The following is a 17,036-nucleotide window of genomic DNA, read 5'->3' on the forward strand; positions in this document are numbered from 1 at the left end:
TTTTGTTCTGACAGCTTAAACGGCTTAATAAGTCAGTTTTGGGGGAGAGTCACTAAAGCTTCTGGTCTACAGGCAAACACTTGGTTTGAACCTGCTTTTTCGAAGTCACGAAAGCCCTCCACAGGGGCTGGGTGCCATAAACACCACCACCACCTTCAGGGAAGACCTGAACTCCAGAAAAATGTATTTTAAAAGTTCTGCTCCAAACCCAGGTGGACTCTGTAGGCTCGGCAGGTCACCAGGTCAGCTTATGAGCAGCACGTGGAAGGATCCTCATTGCCAGTCCAGTCTGTTCTTTATATCCTTCTGGGCTTCTGTTAGTTTCTGGATCAGGTAGCGCTTGTCACGACTTTCCTAAAGATAGAAATTGGTGCGAGAGCACATTCAATATATTTGGAAGCAAATATCATCATTTCAACCTAGTCAATTCCCCGTCAGACTCGGGGCTAAGGATCCTAACCACTGGACGGTGGTAATGGCCTCCAGACTGCTCAGCCTCTTGCCCTCCTGCCCCTCCACAGCCCCTTGTCCACAAAGGGGCCAACAGTCTTTTTAAAAAATGTACGTCAGACTGATGGGGTGCCTGGGTGGCACAGTCGGTTGAACGTCTCACTCTCGGTTTCTGCTCGGGTCATGATCTCAAGGCCGTGTGAGACCGAGCCCCGAGTCGGGATTTGCACTCAGCGTGGCATCTGCTTGAGATTCTCTCTGTCCCTCTGCCCTCCCCCTCCGCTGGCTCATGCACACTCTCTCTAAATAAATAAATAATCTTAAAAAGAATTGTACTTCAGACTTCTACTTAACACACTTCATTGGTTTCCCATCACACTCAGAATTAAACCCAAACTTGTCACCAGAGCCCTCACCCTGTGCTGTGAGCCCAGCTGATAATCCAGCATCATCTTGCCTCTCCAGCCAATGCCACCTGTCGTCCAGCTCTCGGGAATGCCCTCGCTGTCCCCTCCGCCTATTACTCTCACCCCTGAGACCTCCCACAATCGGCTCCTCGTCCTTCAAGTCTCAGCTCCAATGTCACCTCCGCAAAGAGGCCCTCCGCGGCCACCATCTACGGCAGCAGAGGGCCGCCCCTCATCTAACTACCTCCGTATTACCTTCAGAGCAGCTCCTGCTATTGGAATTCATGGTTTTTCTGTACCTATTTAGCAGTCTCATCTCTCTCGGTCACCACTGTATCCCAGCACAGCATGAGGGGCATGCAGTGATCAACGCACACGTTGAAGGCATGGATGAGCCCATGACTGAATGAAGCTGGACAAGGCCCGGGCCGAAGGCAGTTCTGGGAAGCGGTGGTGAGCAGGGCCACGGCACTCCACCCTCTCCCTGGGGAAAGTGGCACTTTCCTTGAGATGTCCTGGGTAGACGTCCCCAGCCATGACCCTCTGGACCTGCTCTTCCTTACCAGGGATAGCTGCTCTCGGAGCTGGACCACCACCCGCTTGTGTGCTCCAGCCAGGGCGATGAAGTAAAACATGATGAGGCTGCAACACAAAGGAGAGGTCACTAGGGAGTTTGTGCCATTTGACAGCCACTGGAAAAACAACCGGTTCCATTTTGCCCAGAACAGGTTTACTTTTGTTAGGGAAAAAAAGAGAGAAAGAAAGAGAGAAAGAGAGAAAGAGAAAAAGAGAGAGAAAGAGAAAGAAAAGAAAAAAAAGAAAGGAGAGAGAGGCAGGGAGGGGAAAGAAGGAAGGAAGGAAGAAGGGAGGGAGGAAGGAAGGAAGGGAGGACAAATCTGGGGCGCAACTCTTGATCTTGAGGTTGAGAGTTCAAGCCCCGCATTGGGTGTAGAGATTACTTAAAAAAAAAAAAAAAATCTTTAAGAAAGAAATCTCTCCTAAGCAGGGGGGTTTTTAGTTGGCAGGGATAACAGAGACTGATTCATGCCTTGCTTTTTAAGTTAATATTAAAAGTTGTTGATGTTCCCCTGGCACACACAATTTGACAGGGAAAGAGAAGGAAATGGTCCAGACAGTCAGATCAGTATGGAATGATCACTGTGATGGCCTCTGTCTCCTCATCTGTACAATGGGGATAATATAGTAAAACCCAGGGACAACAAGCCTAGAATACATCTTTGAATAAAAGCAATTGGCAGTTGGCTCCTATCTTCTGTGTGGTCCCAGACCTCAAAATGGGGGTGGTTGAAGTTATTATCTTTGGGGAGAGGGGCACGCGGGGTGGAGGGTGCACCCCCAGGGAAACAGTAGGCAACCTCATTCCGTTCCACGAAGGGGAGGTGGTTTCCTGTCCAATCTCCCCAGATAGGCTGAGGAAATAAGGGCCACTGGAACCACTCATATCAATGATACTCTCCTGGAAGACACCATGGCCACAGGGCAAGAATGGCCAGATGAGGAAACCGCCACCAGATGGTGCCAGTCAGGCCACAGCTGGAGTAGGACCTTGGAGTAGCTGGATCCTGAGATACTCGGAATTCCACGCTGTCTGCATAGTTTCCCCAAATCGTCTTATTAAATCTCCATCAAAGGTATGCTGCCTTTAACAAATAAATTTTTGGGGTTCTCTTCTTGCATGGTGGTGGGCTTTTACTGTAAGACTGTATCGTGGGATAACGGTACTGATGTCATTACAGTTAATACATGCTACCTACAATCAGTTCCAGGTATTTGTGGTAGTTATATTCTACAAAGTCTCCAGGAACAATGAATTAGTGAATTCTGAACCAGTGCCCCTAGGGGATGTACAGGGGTAGGCTCCTTGAGTCACAACATTTTTGTAAACTGATCAATACCTTATGTTCCTTATTTATTGAAAAAGAAAGTTATCAATATATAACCTTGTTTCTGTTTGAAGACACCTTATTTAAATATTACTGTTGATCCCTTAGCATTGAACTCGGTGTCACCAGCACTATAACGCATGCCTGAATAAAGCTTATCTAACTTACCTATTTTCTTTGTAGGGCACATCACAGCCCTCTTGCACTTAGGAATGACTAAGAAGCACTTCAGTATGCTTGGGGCCAACTTAAACAGTGAAACGACCCACCAAAAGCACAAACTGCAAGAAACCTGGCCCCATAGAGATCACAAAAGGACATTTATAGTATGAGAGCTGAAACAAGAAGGCAGACTATTGCATTGTTTAGACTCTAGCCGGCAACAAGCATACAATGGTGTGAACGTGTGCCCTCCCAATTGATATGTTGAAATCCTAATCCCAAGGTGATGGTATTAGAAAGTGGGGCCTTTGGGAGGTGGCTAGGTCATGAGGACAGAGTCCTCAGGAATGGGATTATGCCCCGACCAAAGGGACCCCCGAGAGCTAGCTCATCCCTTCTGCTACGTGAGGATATGAGAAGTCTGCAAGCCAGAAGAGGGCTCTCACCTAACATACTGACGGACACCCTGATCTTGGACTTGCAGCCTCCAGAACTATAAGCAATAAATTCCTGTTGTTTATAAGCCACCTAGCAGCCCAAACAGACTAAGTGCTTTTTGGGTGACTCCAATTTTTTGCTACTCTGTGCAAGTCCACAAATGACCATGAAACTGCTTCGAGTATTGATTTGGGGGTTGCAGAATATTTTTAGCAAGTAGGCATATTCACAACACAGACAAAAAAAATTGAGTCCATGAATAATGAGGATAGACTCACTTAGAACAACACCTAGCACATAGTAAGACCTCAGTGTACATTTGTGATTAGAATTATTTTATTATTATTTTTTAATGTAGGCTCCACACCCAGGGTGAAGCCTAATATTGAGACCTGAGCTGAGATCAAGTCAGACGCTTAGGGGCAACTGGGTGGCTCAGCCGGTTAAGCGTCTGCCTTCGGCTCAGGTCATGATCCCAGGGTCCTGGGATCAAGCCCCACGTCGGGCTCCTTGCTGAGCGGGGAGCCTGCTTCTCCCTCTCCCTCTGCCTGCCGCTCCCCCTGCTTGTGTTCTCTCTCTCTTTCTCTGTCAAATAAATAAATTAAAAAATCTTAAAAAAAAAAAGAGACGCTTAACCAAATGAGCCACCCAGGTGGCCCTAGAATTACTTTAACACTCAAAATGAATCACTATGCAGCAAAGACTTGTTACCTTGATGTACAACACCTGTGATTTACTGAGCCTTTACTAAGGGCCAGGTCCTCTGCTATGCATTTTACTTTGTTAGCCATATTTCCTTCTTCTCACAACCCTATGAAGTATGTGCCATTCTTACCCCCATCTTCCAGGTGAGGAAACAGGCACAGGGAGAACACGAACTGTGTATAAGTAGTAAAGCCAGGGTTCAAGTGCATGCTTCTAATCCAGTGCTCTTCTCTGCCCAGTAATCACTTTCTTTTTTTTTTTTTAAGATTTTATTTATTTATTTTGACAGAGAGACAGACAGCAAGAGAGGGAACACAAGCAGGGGGAGTGGGAGAGGGAGAAGCAGGCTTCCCACTGAGCAGAGAGCCCGATGTGGGCCTCGATCCCAGGACCCCGGGATCATGACCTGAGCCGAAGGCAGACGCTTAATGACTGAGCCACCGAGGCACCCCAGTCACTTTCTTTATCAAAGTGCAAGTGAGTTTGTAAATAATCAATACTAATCAGCAATGTTTATTGGGTTTTTATGGCAAGCATTGAGCTAAATGCTTTAACTGCAGGATCTTAACCAAACCCGCTCAATGACCCTCTTAAGGAGTCACTATTATGGAGCCTCCCAGTGGCTTCCAACTCTTGGTTTCAGCTCAGGTCATGATCTCAAGGTCGTGAGATCGAGCCCTGTGGCAGGCTCCCTGCTCAGCGCAGAGTCTATTTGGGATTCTCTCCCTCTCCCTTTGCCCCTCCCCCATTCATATGTGCATGCTTTCTCTCTCTCTCTCTCTCTCTCTCTCTCTCCCTCTAAATAAATAAATAAATACATAAAATCTTTAAAAAAAATCACTATTATGATGCCCATTTTAAAGATGGGAAAGTAAGGCTCACAGAGGTTTGGAAACTTTTCTTTTAAGATTTTATTTATTTAAGAGAGAGAGAGTAGGAGAGAGAAAACACAAGCAGGGGGAAAAGCAGAGGGAGAGGGAGAAGCAGACTCCCTGCTGAGCAGGGAGCCCAACTTGGGGCTCCATCCCAGGACCCCGGGCTCATGACCTAAGCCAAAGGTAGATGCTTAACTGACTCAGCCACCCAGGTGCCCCCCCCTTTTTATTAAATATTTATTTATTTGAGAGAGAGAGTGAGGAGAGAGAGAGAGAGCACACAGGCAGGGAGGGGGCAGAGGGAGAGGGGAGGTTCGGTAACTTATCGAGTGTAGCAGGTCAGCTCCCATTTCCCAGTGGAGAAAGCTCCATGTGCCTCAATGGAGAATACTTGCAAGGGTCCAGGCAGTTCTTACTCACCAGATAATCATGAAAAAAGGCACTGCAAAGGCTTCCGATGTGACGCCATAGACCAGGGACTGCAGTGAGCTGGGAAAGGTGCTCACTGTCTTGGGGACCACCTCCCAGGTGGTGTTGAAGTTGGTGAATGGCCCACAGGCTTTCGAGGAAGAGATGCTGCCAAGACATAGACCCAGGGGCTCAGGGTGAGGCACACAGTACAGGCTGAGTGTCCCTCCTCTGCACACCCACCAGCTTGTTATCAGTGACCCGAGAGGAACTGCCTGATCGTATGGGCCTTCTGGAACATTCTGGTCAAAAACGCTGACCCTGAAACTTCATCTAGTCTCTAGACTGACTTCCAGTTTATAGGAAATTTAGCACAGAAGAGGCAATTTAAATGACACTATGAGACAACAATCAAACAGATCCAGAATGTGGTGGTGATTTTATTCACCAGTCTCTTAATTTGGAGGTGCGGAAACTATTGTGGACTCTTCAAAGAATCAAAGATTTTTTTAAATTAATTAATTAAAAAAAATAGACTCTGCGCCCAACATGGGGCTCGAACTCATGACCCCAAGATCAAGAGTCATATGCCCCACCAACTGAGCCAGCCAGGTGCCCCTCAAGAATCAAAGATTCAAAGAGAATAAGGAGAAGCCTCTGGCTGGCTCAGTCAGAAGAAAATACAACTCTTGATCTCAGGGTCGTGAGTTTGAGCCCCACGTTGGCTGTAGAGATTACTTAAAATAAATAAAATTAATGGAGAGTAAGGAGACATAGCAATCAAAAGCAATGGGCAAAACTCAAAAGATCCTCATTTTAAAAATAAGGCCATAAAAGACTATTGGGTGACGATAGGAGAAATTAGAAAACAGCAGAAATATGATGTATTAATTAGATATGATAATATTACTCTGGATGTGTGGGAAGGAGGATATTCTTATTTTTAGGAGCTGCATGCATGCTCAAATATTTAGCTCCAATCTTCTGTGCACCCCCAGATCTCAAAATGGGGTTGTCTGAGGTTATTATTTAGGTATGTCATAATGCCTATAACAATTTTAATTGGGTCATGACACACATAAAAAATGTATGTAGAGTGAGATAAAACAAATGTAGCAAAATACTAACAACTGGGACATCCAGTTGAAGGGTATAGGGGTCTTCATTGTTGCTATTTTTTTAAAACTTTTCTACAGATTTGAAATTTTTCAAAATAAAAAGGGGGGAATCAAAATTACAATGGAAAAAATTTGTAATTAAAGCCTACAAAGAATTGCCTACACTCACATCACAAAGTTCTGTGTATAAGATTTTCCATTGCAGCCCTATCTTTATGGATAAAAAAACATTCTTAGAAGCAACCTAACTAATGCTTAAGGAAATGAATGAATAATTTATGATCCATTCATAAAACAGAGTACTAAAAAACCACTGAAAGAGACACAGAGATGTGAAGTGACTGGCTCCCAGACAGAAACTAAGTAGTTGGGAAACAGGACTAGAAAATGAATTTCCATCATATCCTCATCTTTTTGAATTTTGTGTCATGTGAATGTATTTATTATATAAAGAAATCAAAGCTAAAAAACATTTTAAAACAATGACAGTTCTGTATATGCTGGCATGGAAAAGGGCACAATATAAAATTAAGTGGAAAAAAAAAGCATCCAAACAGGGTTTCAGCATTATTCCATTTGTGTTTTTTTAAAAGTAAATACATTGTTCATATGAATTTCTGGAAGTAATCATAAAATATTAATCGTGGTTACCTGGACAGAATGGGACCAAGAAGGGAGGATAAAGGGCAATTTTTTCTCTTTAATTTATATCCTTTTGTACGGTTTGACTTTTTATATAATATCTATCAGCATAACAAAAAACAATAAAAATATATACACTCAAATTGGTTAAAAAATAAGATCTGAGAGACAGATTCAAAGTTCAAGAATTTTAATTTAGGGGCACCTGGGTGGCTCAGTCGGTTAAGAGGATGCCTTTGGCTCAGGTCATGATCCCGGGGTCCTGGGATCAAGCCCCGCATCGGGCTCCCTGCTCAGCGGGGAGCCTGCTTCTCCCTCTCCCTCTGCCTGCCACTCTGCCTACTTGTGTTCTCTATCTCTCTGTCAAATAAATAAATAAAAATCTTTAAAAAAAGAATTTTAATTTAAAGATAAAGAAATGGAATTCCATGAGAATATAAGTCAGAGAGATTGGTAAACTATAGCCCATGGGCCAAATCTGGCCCACCATCTGTTTTTTATAAATAAAGTTTTATTGGAACACAGTCATGCCCATTAGTATGTATGTTGTCTATGGCTGCTTTCATAATGACACAAGAGAGTTAAACAGTTGCTACTGACACCATAGGGCCCACAAAGCCTAAATATTTAGGCTTGCCCTTTAGAGAAAATGTTTGCCAGCCTTTGATATAAATGGTTATAGTCCTAGGGAATAGGGTCACTGGGGTTTGAACCCTCAATTTCTGATCCTTAGTCTTAAGCATTTCTGCTCTTACCAAATTCCACACTAGACTCTACATTCCTTGTGCCATGTCTGAATCATCTCTATACTCCTAGCACCTAGCACAGTGCTTGTCACACTGAAGACACTCCAAGTCTTCTACAGTGAGCATGTATTATTTTTGTAATCAGAAACAAAGGAGACTAGAAGTCCGAGGAAAAAGGAGTAGGGCAGGACAGACCCACTGGCACTCTCTTAAAACAATGGCAACAGTGCAAGCCCAACTTCCGAAAATGGGCCAGGACATTCCAGCATCCAGAGAGAGATTCTAAAACAAAGGTGGGCCTGGCCAAACCAGGAGTGACTTACTGACTTCTGCAGGTGGAACCCCATGAGGAAAGCCAATAAAGAATGCAAGGGACCCTTGAATAGAAAAGAGGGACATGCCAAGAAGCAAGCAAATGTTCTAGAAAACAAAGTCATATTTACCGTGCCATGCTGATTGTCAGAGGTATTATGGCCAAACAAAGCCCAATCAACAACACCAACAGGAAGAAGAAATTAGAATTGGATGCTCTGAACTGTCTTGGGGAGGGTCTGCAGGTATAAAGAAGACTCATCTAAAGGGAGAGAAAGAATGAGAAACAAGTAAGAGTCTAGCTCCCTTGAAGATCAACGAGCACATTTATGCATTCCAGTGGGAATGTAAACTGGTATGACTTTTCCAGAGGGTTCAGCAATCTAGATCAAAATGAAACATGATTAATCCAGGCCCCAACCCTGGGGAAATTCATCCCGACGAGAAAATAGAATACAGGGGCCAAAATACATAGATATGGATGTTTACTGCTGCAAGTGCTGATATCTGGGAATAACTGGAAGCAACCTAAATAGCGATCAACAGGGGCTGCGCGAAGGTTCAAGTGCATCTGCACAGTGCAATACCGGGGAGCCCTTAGAGAGGGTGAGAGAGCGCTACATCCTGCATGGCACTGTGAAATATGCCCTATGATCTCATTTATGTTTTTTAAAAAGTATTCTTTATAGGAGTTAAAATATGTATTAAATGGATCTACGCTAACAAGGAACAAGTTAAGAGAGATTTTGTTTGAATTTTTTATAAGCATATTTATTTTTCCTCTGTATTAAAAACAAGTATTTCTGGGGCACCTGGATGGCTCAGTCGGTGAAGCATCTGCCTTCAGCTCAGGTTGTGATCTTGGGGTCCTGGGATTCAGCCCCATGTCGGGTTCCCTGCTCAGCAGGGAGTCTGCTTCTCCCTCTGCCCCTCTTCCTGCTCTCTCTCTTCTCATGCTCTCTCTCTCAAATAAATAAAATCTTTAGAAATATAAAAATAAAAAATAAAAACAAATATTTCTATCGAGGCAAAAAAGACTTGTGGAAATATCAAGTGGAAAGGGGGGAGGGGTATAGTAACAGGCATACAATTTCTCCTTATTATTTTTAAAAACTACATTACTGGGAGGGGACCTCAAGCTGTTCTGACTGCTCCAGTAGCCAGAAAATCTTGTGAGGTGAACAGCAATGAGTGCTAGGGCCCCCTGGTGTCCTGTTTGGGGGTGGCTGGCTGGTCAGGCCTGTGGAGTCAGAACCCAGCCTAGTGCCCATGACCTATTCCGTTACCCCCACACATCTTTGCTAGGCTACATACCAGGAAAGCACTGGGTGACCAATATTTTCTGGAAAAAGAAAATTTTCTTTTTTAAAGATTTTATTTATTTATTAGGGAGAGAGAAAGCACAAGCAGAGGGAGTAGCAGGCAGAGGGAAAAGCAGGCTCCTCGCTGAGCAGGGAGCCCGATGTGGAACTCGATCCCAGGACCCTTGGATCATGACCTGAGCTGAAGGCAGATGCTTAACCGACTGAGCCACCCAGGCGTCCCGAAAAGGAAAAATTTCTTCTAAGTTTTCTCACATCCATCTCTCCTTTGGTGCCTTCGACCAACTCAAGTTTCCACATGAAAGCACCAGAACATTCTTCAAAGGCCAAAAAACATCTGGGCCTGAAGTACGGCCCAATCGAAGGGCCCTGCTTACCGAAGGATTAAATAGCTTAGGTGCTGGAATCTGGAGTCACTTATAAGCTCTATGACCTTGGGCGACTTACTTAACCTCTCTGAACTTCAGCTTCCTGATTCATAAAATACGGTTAATATCAGTACCTACTTCAAAAGATGTGTGTGAGCATTCCATGATAACCTGTGTAAAGTGTTCAGCAGAGTGGAGGCACGTGGTATTCTTACAACCATTATTACTGTCATTATTATTAATACCTTTATTATTATTACTTCCATTTCTAAATCCTCAGGGCTTAGCATAGTAGGTAATTAGTAAGCATGGGCCCTGTTAACAGAGGGTACCTCCAGAAGAAGGGATGGAAGTTACAATATGCATATCTGTATATACTTTATAGTTTTTTAAAAAAGATTTACTTATTTATTTTGAGAGAGAGAGAGCATGTGGGTGGTGGGGAGGGGCAGAGGGAGAGAGAATCTCAAATGGGCTCTGCACTGAGCACGGAGCTGGGCGTGGGGCTCGATATCGTGACCCTGAGGTCACGACCTGAGCCGAAACCAAGAGTCAGACGCTTATCCGACTGTGCCACCCAGGCATCCCTGTATATAGTTTAATAGTGAGCATATATTGCCTCTATAATAATAATTATTAAAAAGGCAGCTCAGTTAATAAGCCCAGATCAGTTAGTCATCCACAGGACTACTCTACCCAATAAGCACTTAGTTCAGGCACAGTGCTCGGGGCCTGTGAGCCACTAGAAGAGCTACACAAATACTTTTGAGACCTGAAAATAAATACATTGGCTCCAACATCCAAACGGAAAAGTAACAGAACTTCAATTAACAGATGTCTTGTGAAACATCACCAAAATGTGCCACCGCCAACTGATGGCTCAACTGTGGCTCCCCTCTTGGACAGTGACTTACAAAAACATTTCAATCACAGGAGCAAAAAAAAAGTCTTGACAAAACTCTCAAAATTATAAAGATGTGGAAATCCATTCAAAGTCTTTTTTTCCAGAATAAAAATATACACCAAATAAGGGATGTAATTTTTTTTAAAGGTTCTGTATTTGTCAGAGAGAGAGAGAGAGAGCACAAGCAGGGGGAGCAGCAGCAGAGGGAGAAACAGGATCCCCGCTGAGCAAGGAGGCTAATGCAGGACTTGATCCCAGGACCCTGGGACATGATCTGAGCCGAAGGCAGACACTTAACCGACTGAGCCACCCAGGCGTCCCAAGGGATGTAATTTTGATTCGTGGGATGTGCTTGGGCTGCAGACACATGACCTGCCCAATGCCTTGCATGGTCAAGAATGGTCCAGAATATCAGCCCCTTGCCCCCGCTCTCCTTACCTCTTTCACATAAAAGATTATAATGAATTTCAAGGTTGCAATTGCAGGGAGAAGAGGTGAGAAAAACGCTCCAATCCAGCAAATGGTTTGCCCATAGACGATCCCCAGAACGTTATCAGGAATGGCAAATTCCTGCTGTCCCCAGCACTGAATCAGCTTCCAAGAGGAACAGTAGGTCACCAGGAGCCTGGAAACAAAGGGGACAATTTCTCACCTGGACTGCCAGTGCCTGCCAAGGCCACAGAACCACGTCCACCAAATCAGGGTTGTTTCCACACACATTTCTCCTGGAAACTGGTTAGTCACATGTCTAGAAGATGCAGAATGCAGGGAACTCTGGAATCATTAAGACCAGAGTTTGAATCTCAGATCTACAGCTTAGCAGTCAAATAAGGTTAGATAACGTTTGTTCTCCTCATCTGGAATGTGGGGGAATTATAACAACCTACTCCACCAGGTTGTGGTGACAATGAATGACACGGACAGTCTCTGTGCTCTTGCTTGCCACTGAGCCCAAAAATTAATGTGCATTCACACAGAAAATGGCTTATGAGAACCCTACCGCCTAGCATACCACTTCCTGGAATCCTACATACTCCTTGCAGAAACCCCAGGACCAGGGGCTTGAGATTAACACACAGAGTTGTTCACTGTAGACTGTCTCATATTAGCAAAAACACTGGAGACAACCTAAATGCCCATCAGTAGGGGCTACAATGACAAATTATAAGGCATGGACTTATATTATACAGTCCTTAAAATAAATGAGGAAAATCCATGCGTCCTGATATGGAAAGTTGTTCATTGTATTTTGTGTGTCCAAAGGGGGGGGGGGTGGGAAGGCAAGCTGCAGACCAATGTGGATGTACTGTGATCCTATTTATAGGGGGAAAAAGAACGCTCCTAGCAAGACTGTGTGTTTATTTGCATAGGTAGTTCTGTAAATGTGTTTTTATTTGTAAGGACTGCTGGATCTACCCCAAAGCTGGATCTACCTCTGAGAAATGAGGTGGGAATGGGGAGCTAGGGGGATGGTAACAAAAGAGAAGTCACACTATTCTCTAGGCCTCTGTTTTTATTTCTGTATTCTAAATATTTAACATTTTTTAATAAGTACACACTCATGTCATATTTGTAGGTTTCTAAAAGGAGAGTTTCGAGGCACCAGTCAGTTAAGCATCTGGCTCTTGATTTTGGCTCAGGCTCTGTGTTGGGTGCAGAGCCTGCTTAAGATTCTCTCTCTCCCTCTGCCCCTCCCCTAAACCCCACCCCCCACTCTCTCGTTCCCCCCTCCAAAAATTAAATAAATAAATAAATAAATAAAAATAGAGTTGCCTGGGTGGCGCAGTCAGTAAAGTGTCTGACTCTTGGTTTCTGCTCAGGTCATGATCTCAGGGTCCTGAGATCAAGCCCCACATTCAGCTCTGAGCTCAGTGGGGAGTCTGCTTGAGATTCTCTTCCTCTACCTCTGCCCCTCCCCTGCTTGTGTGCTCACATGCTCTCTCTCTAAAATAAATAAATTTTTAAAAATAAATAGATAAATAAAAACAAAAGGATAGGTTCTTTTTTAAAGTTTATTTTTAAGGGCTTACTGGACTACTGACATGCCTGGATAATTTGTACAGCTGGGTAAAAACGTGGTTAAGTAAACAGTTTCACCTAAGGCTCAAGGAGATGCCAATAATAATAATGCAATGACAATGTGGTAATGATAATCATGATAGCGACAGGTAATATTTTGTTGAGTGCTCAGTACTTTTATCTGCATTTTCTCATGTCATCCTCAAACTGTGCTGTGAAGTGGCTATGGCTACCATCCCCATTTCACAGATGGGAAAATAGGCACAGAGCTTATTGCCCAAGGTCACATGACCAGCAAGTGGCCGTGTTCGGGTGTGAACCTGGAAGGTCTCCCTTGATAGTAGCTGTGCTAATGGTCAGAAGCCATCTCCATGGAAACTTCATGGAAAGCAGCGCCATTTTGGTTCATGCTGCCTTTCAAGGGGGCACCTAATGGACTATAGGGTCAATGGCCTAGAGCCAACTGAAAGTCACTGGATGGTTGTCAGTGATGTCTGTCAGCACTTTATGAAGAGCAGCTTTGATGGGAGCCTCCACTGGGGATATGGAAGGGACTGGGAGGGGTAGGCGGAAATCAGAGGGGTATCCCTCACACTTACTTTCTGGGAAAATCCACAAAAAGCGTCACAGCCAAGATGATGATGAGGTCAAAGATCATCAGCTTGTACATTTCCTGCCCAACTTGGGTCTCCCAGCACTGAAACCAAAGAGATAAGAGAAAATGAGGCCCAACTTGGGGCAGAGAAAGCCAGGTTCTCACACTCCTTCCAATGCTCTGTCCACTCTCAGATCCTGCTGCTTCTGGAGGCCATCAGCTGACGCTCCTCGGAGTCCCAGCACAGACTCTGGTTTTCAAGCCTACAGAAGTGCCTATGTGTGACTCGGCTACACAGGAGGAAAAGCGGATCAACTGGGATTCAAACCCATAGCTTTGAGGGCCATTCTCTTGATGCTGAGCCTGTCACCCCACAATGACCTCTCCCTGCAAGATGCCCCCCTCCCTGCAGGCTCACCGGGTAGAGTTTCTGGTTGTAGCCACAGAGCTCACAGGAGTAGTTATCACAGGATGTAATCTTGGAACCCAGGGTGAACACCAGCACACAGATGGTAGCCAGCCGCATAAAGACACACCTGCGGGGGAAACAGTGAGGAGAGGGCGTGGGAAGAGGAGGCTCAGGGCAGGCCGGCTCCTTGGAACTGAGGCTAGACAGCAGAAAAGCTCCAAAGCAAACCCACAAATAATTAGAGAGTTTCTGTTTGGGATTCTGAGAACGTTCTAGAAATGGATAGCAGCTCTGGTGGCACAGCACTGGGAATGTACTTAATGCCACAGAATTGTACACTTAAAAATGTCTAGGGTCGCCTGGGCAGCACAGTCGGTTAAGCGTCTGACTGTTGATTTCAGCTCAGGCCATGATCTCAGGGTCCTTGGTTGGAGCCCTGTATCAGGTTCTGCCATCAGCACGGAGTCTGCTTGAGATTCTCTCTCTCCTTCTCCCTCTGCCTCTCCCTCTGCTTGTGCATGCTCTCTAAATAAATAAATAGAAGTTTTTAAAAGGATTTTATTTATTTATTTGAGAGAGAGAAGGAGAGAGGAAGCAATAGAGCACAGGCAGGGGGAGGGGCAGGGGAGAGGGAGAAGCAGACTCCCTGCTGAGCAGGGAGCCTGACACGGGGCTCGATCCCAGCACTGGGATCATGACCTGAGTGGAAGGCAGACACTTAACCAACTGAACCACCCAGGTGCCCCAAATACTTTTTTACATGTCTAACTTGAATGGCACAGTTAGGGGAGCATGTGACCCTTGATCTCAGAGTTGTGAGTTCTAGTCCCACATTGGGTGTAGAGATCACTTAAAAATAAAATCTTTAAAAAAAATGTCTTTTTATGTTACGTATATATTTTGCTACAATTTTTTAAATGGCAGGGGGAAAAAAAAGGATCAGAAAGCTGGGAATAACTGAATCCATGATGACAGATGACAAAGCCACACTATAGACTATAGAACATGATGCATTCCTGAAAGAAACTAATCGAATCTTCTAAGTATGAGCTCTGAGTGACGTCTGATACATTGGGAAGTGGAAAAAGCATGTTATGGAGTGTCACTTACATATGATCCTATTTCTAAAAACAGAAAATGTGCGAATAAACACCAGGAACCCCACAGATGAGGGCTACTTGGGAAAGCAGGATTCATGATAGGAGGGCAGAGTGGGCTAACTTTTTTGAAAGATGCTTTTCAATTGTTTGGTTGTAAAAAACAACAACAACAAAATATGAAAAAGTGGGGAGAAAAGCAAAGCCACACATCTGCTCACTCTTCTCATTATGTAGCATGCCACCTGACGTTTGGAATCTACACGGTAGTTTTTAGCAACTGCGAGCAACAGAATGACACAACATGAAGAAACAATGAACTAAATCCACATGAGGGGACAGTCTACAGGGCAAACGCCTAGTTTCTCCCACAAATTGACAGCTTAATGAAAGGGATGGGGGAATTCTGAAAAGAACGAAGGGGTCTTAAGAGACATAACAACCGGGCGCCTGGGTGGCTCAGTTGGTTAAGCGACTGCCTTCGGCTCAGGTCATGATCCTGGAGTCCCGGGATCGAGTCCCGCATCGGGCTCCCTGCTCAGCAGGGAGTCTGCTTCTCCCTCTGACCCTCTTCCCTCTCGTGCTCTCTATCTCATTCTCTCTCTCAAATAAATAAAATCTATAAAAAAAAAAAAAAAAAAGAGACATAACAACCAAACGTAGCATGTGGCCTTTGTTTGGATCCTGGTTTGAACAAACCAATCCTGGAAAGTCATTTGCAACTTCATCGGGGAACCAACTTAATTTAAGGTGTGATGATGGTCTGTTAAGGGGGGAAAAGGGGTGAAATAAGATTTGCTTAAAATAGGGGCGCCTGGGTGGCTCAGTCATTAATTGTCTGCCTTTGGCTCAGGTCATGATCCCAGGGTCCTGGGATCGAGCCCCGCATCGGGCTCCCTGCTCCGCAGGAAGCCTGCTTCTCCCTCTCCTACTCCCCCTGCTTGTGCTCCCTCTCTTGCTGTGCCTCTCTGTCAAATAAATAAATAAAATCTTAAAAAAAAAAAAGATTTGCTTAAAATAATCCAGCAAAAGTATGTTGGGGGGGAAAGATGAAACAAGATTAGCAAATTGTTGGTAATGATCAAAACTAAGTGATGGGCATATGGAGGTTTATTATAACTTTTGTTTCTGTTTGAAATTTTCCAAAATAAAAAGTTAAAAAAAAATGCGAATGCCATCTGAGGCATGAAACGCTCTATATCACACAGTCCCCCACCTGGTCCTCTTCAACTTACTTGTGTTCACTCCCCAGACCCTGCTTTACAGCTGTCCTTTCTTTTTCTTTTCTCTTTCTTTCTTTTTTAAGAAACTGAGTATTTATTTAGAATGAGAAGAGATATCACAACAAATTATAAGCAGTTAGCTGTAGCACGCACAGTCAGTGACCTGGCCCCACTTTCTCGGCACTCATTATCCCGGCAGATACCCCAGGCTCCTGATGTAAGTGCTTATAACTCTCCTCTCCTCTCCTCCCAAGGCCCATGCACAGGGGTAGCGAGGTGGAGCATGGGGGAATTGATGCCTCTGGGAGCCAGCTACTCTTATGAAGTAAAGGATGGACACCTTGGTGGGTGGGAACCCACTAAGACATATCCCACCCAAACACCCAGTTGTCCGGTAGGGCCAAGCCCCAGCTGCCAGCAGCCCCAGTAAGAAACCCTTTATCAACAGCCTTCCCTTCACTCTCTCATTTCCTCATTCCCTTGGTGGTATACACTCGTCATTTCTAACATCTTCCAAGCAATCCCAGGGCCGCACCTTATGCCCTCAGCTGTGGATGTGCTAATACATGAACCAAAAATACAATACCGCTGAGTACATGCTTAAGTCAAAGAGATTTCACTGCATAGGCAAACTCTGATTCATTCAGGTGGGCTGTCTGAAGACTGCCGAGGATTCTTGGCTCAACAGGAAAAGGTGCCACAATTGATTAGCAGTGTCTGCCATGGGCAGAAAAGTGGACAAGTGGTGACCTGCGTGGCATGTCTAGGCATTACCTAAGTATTGTCAGCCGGATCTCAAAGCCTGGGGAATAATCCTCATAGTGGATGATCTTGGCAAAGATCATTGGGGTGATAAAATTGGCCAGCGTAATCACAATAGAAGGCAGGTACAATATCAAAAGGTTCTCTCCAAAAACCATCTTGTCAATTTC

At 44.6% G+C, this 17,036-nt stretch overlaps 1 protein-coding gene across 1 annotated transcript in view; it reads right to left on the minus strand.

The window, feature by feature from the left end:
* Positions 1 to 273: 273 nt before the first annotated feature.
* TMC7 (transmembrane channel like 7) overlaps positions 274 to 17,036 on the minus strand; it is a 45,261-nt gene continuing 28,498 nt past the window's right edge. The window contains exons 9-16 of the mRNA XM_028091698.2: positions 16,879 to 17,036; positions 13,794 to 13,911; positions 13,380 to 13,477; positions 11,200 to 11,386; positions 8,299 to 8,429; positions 5,362 to 5,517; positions 1,421 to 1,499; positions 274 to 354 (exon numbers count right to left, since the gene is read on the minus strand). Coding sequence (XP_027947499.2) covers positions 274 to 354; positions 1,421 to 1,499; positions 5,362 to 5,517; positions 8,299 to 8,429; positions 11,200 to 11,386; positions 13,380 to 13,477; positions 13,794 to 13,911; positions 16,879 to 17,036 — 1,008 coding nt within the window. The remainder of the gene's footprint in view (positions 355 to 1,420; positions 1,500 to 5,361; positions 5,518 to 8,298; positions 8,430 to 11,199; positions 11,387 to 13,379; positions 13,478 to 13,793; positions 13,912 to 16,878) is intronic.

The sequence above is a fragment of the Eumetopias jubatus genome, unplaced genomic scaffold (genome assembly GCF_037043125.1).
Source record: "Eumetopias jubatus isolate StellerSeaLion01/CBP00866 unplaced genomic scaffold, mEumJub1_p1.0 scaffold_12, whole genome shotgun sequence".
In the NCBI taxonomy this organism is placed as follows: Eukaryota; Metazoa; Chordata; class Mammalia; order Carnivora; family Otariidae; genus Eumetopias; species Eumetopias jubatus.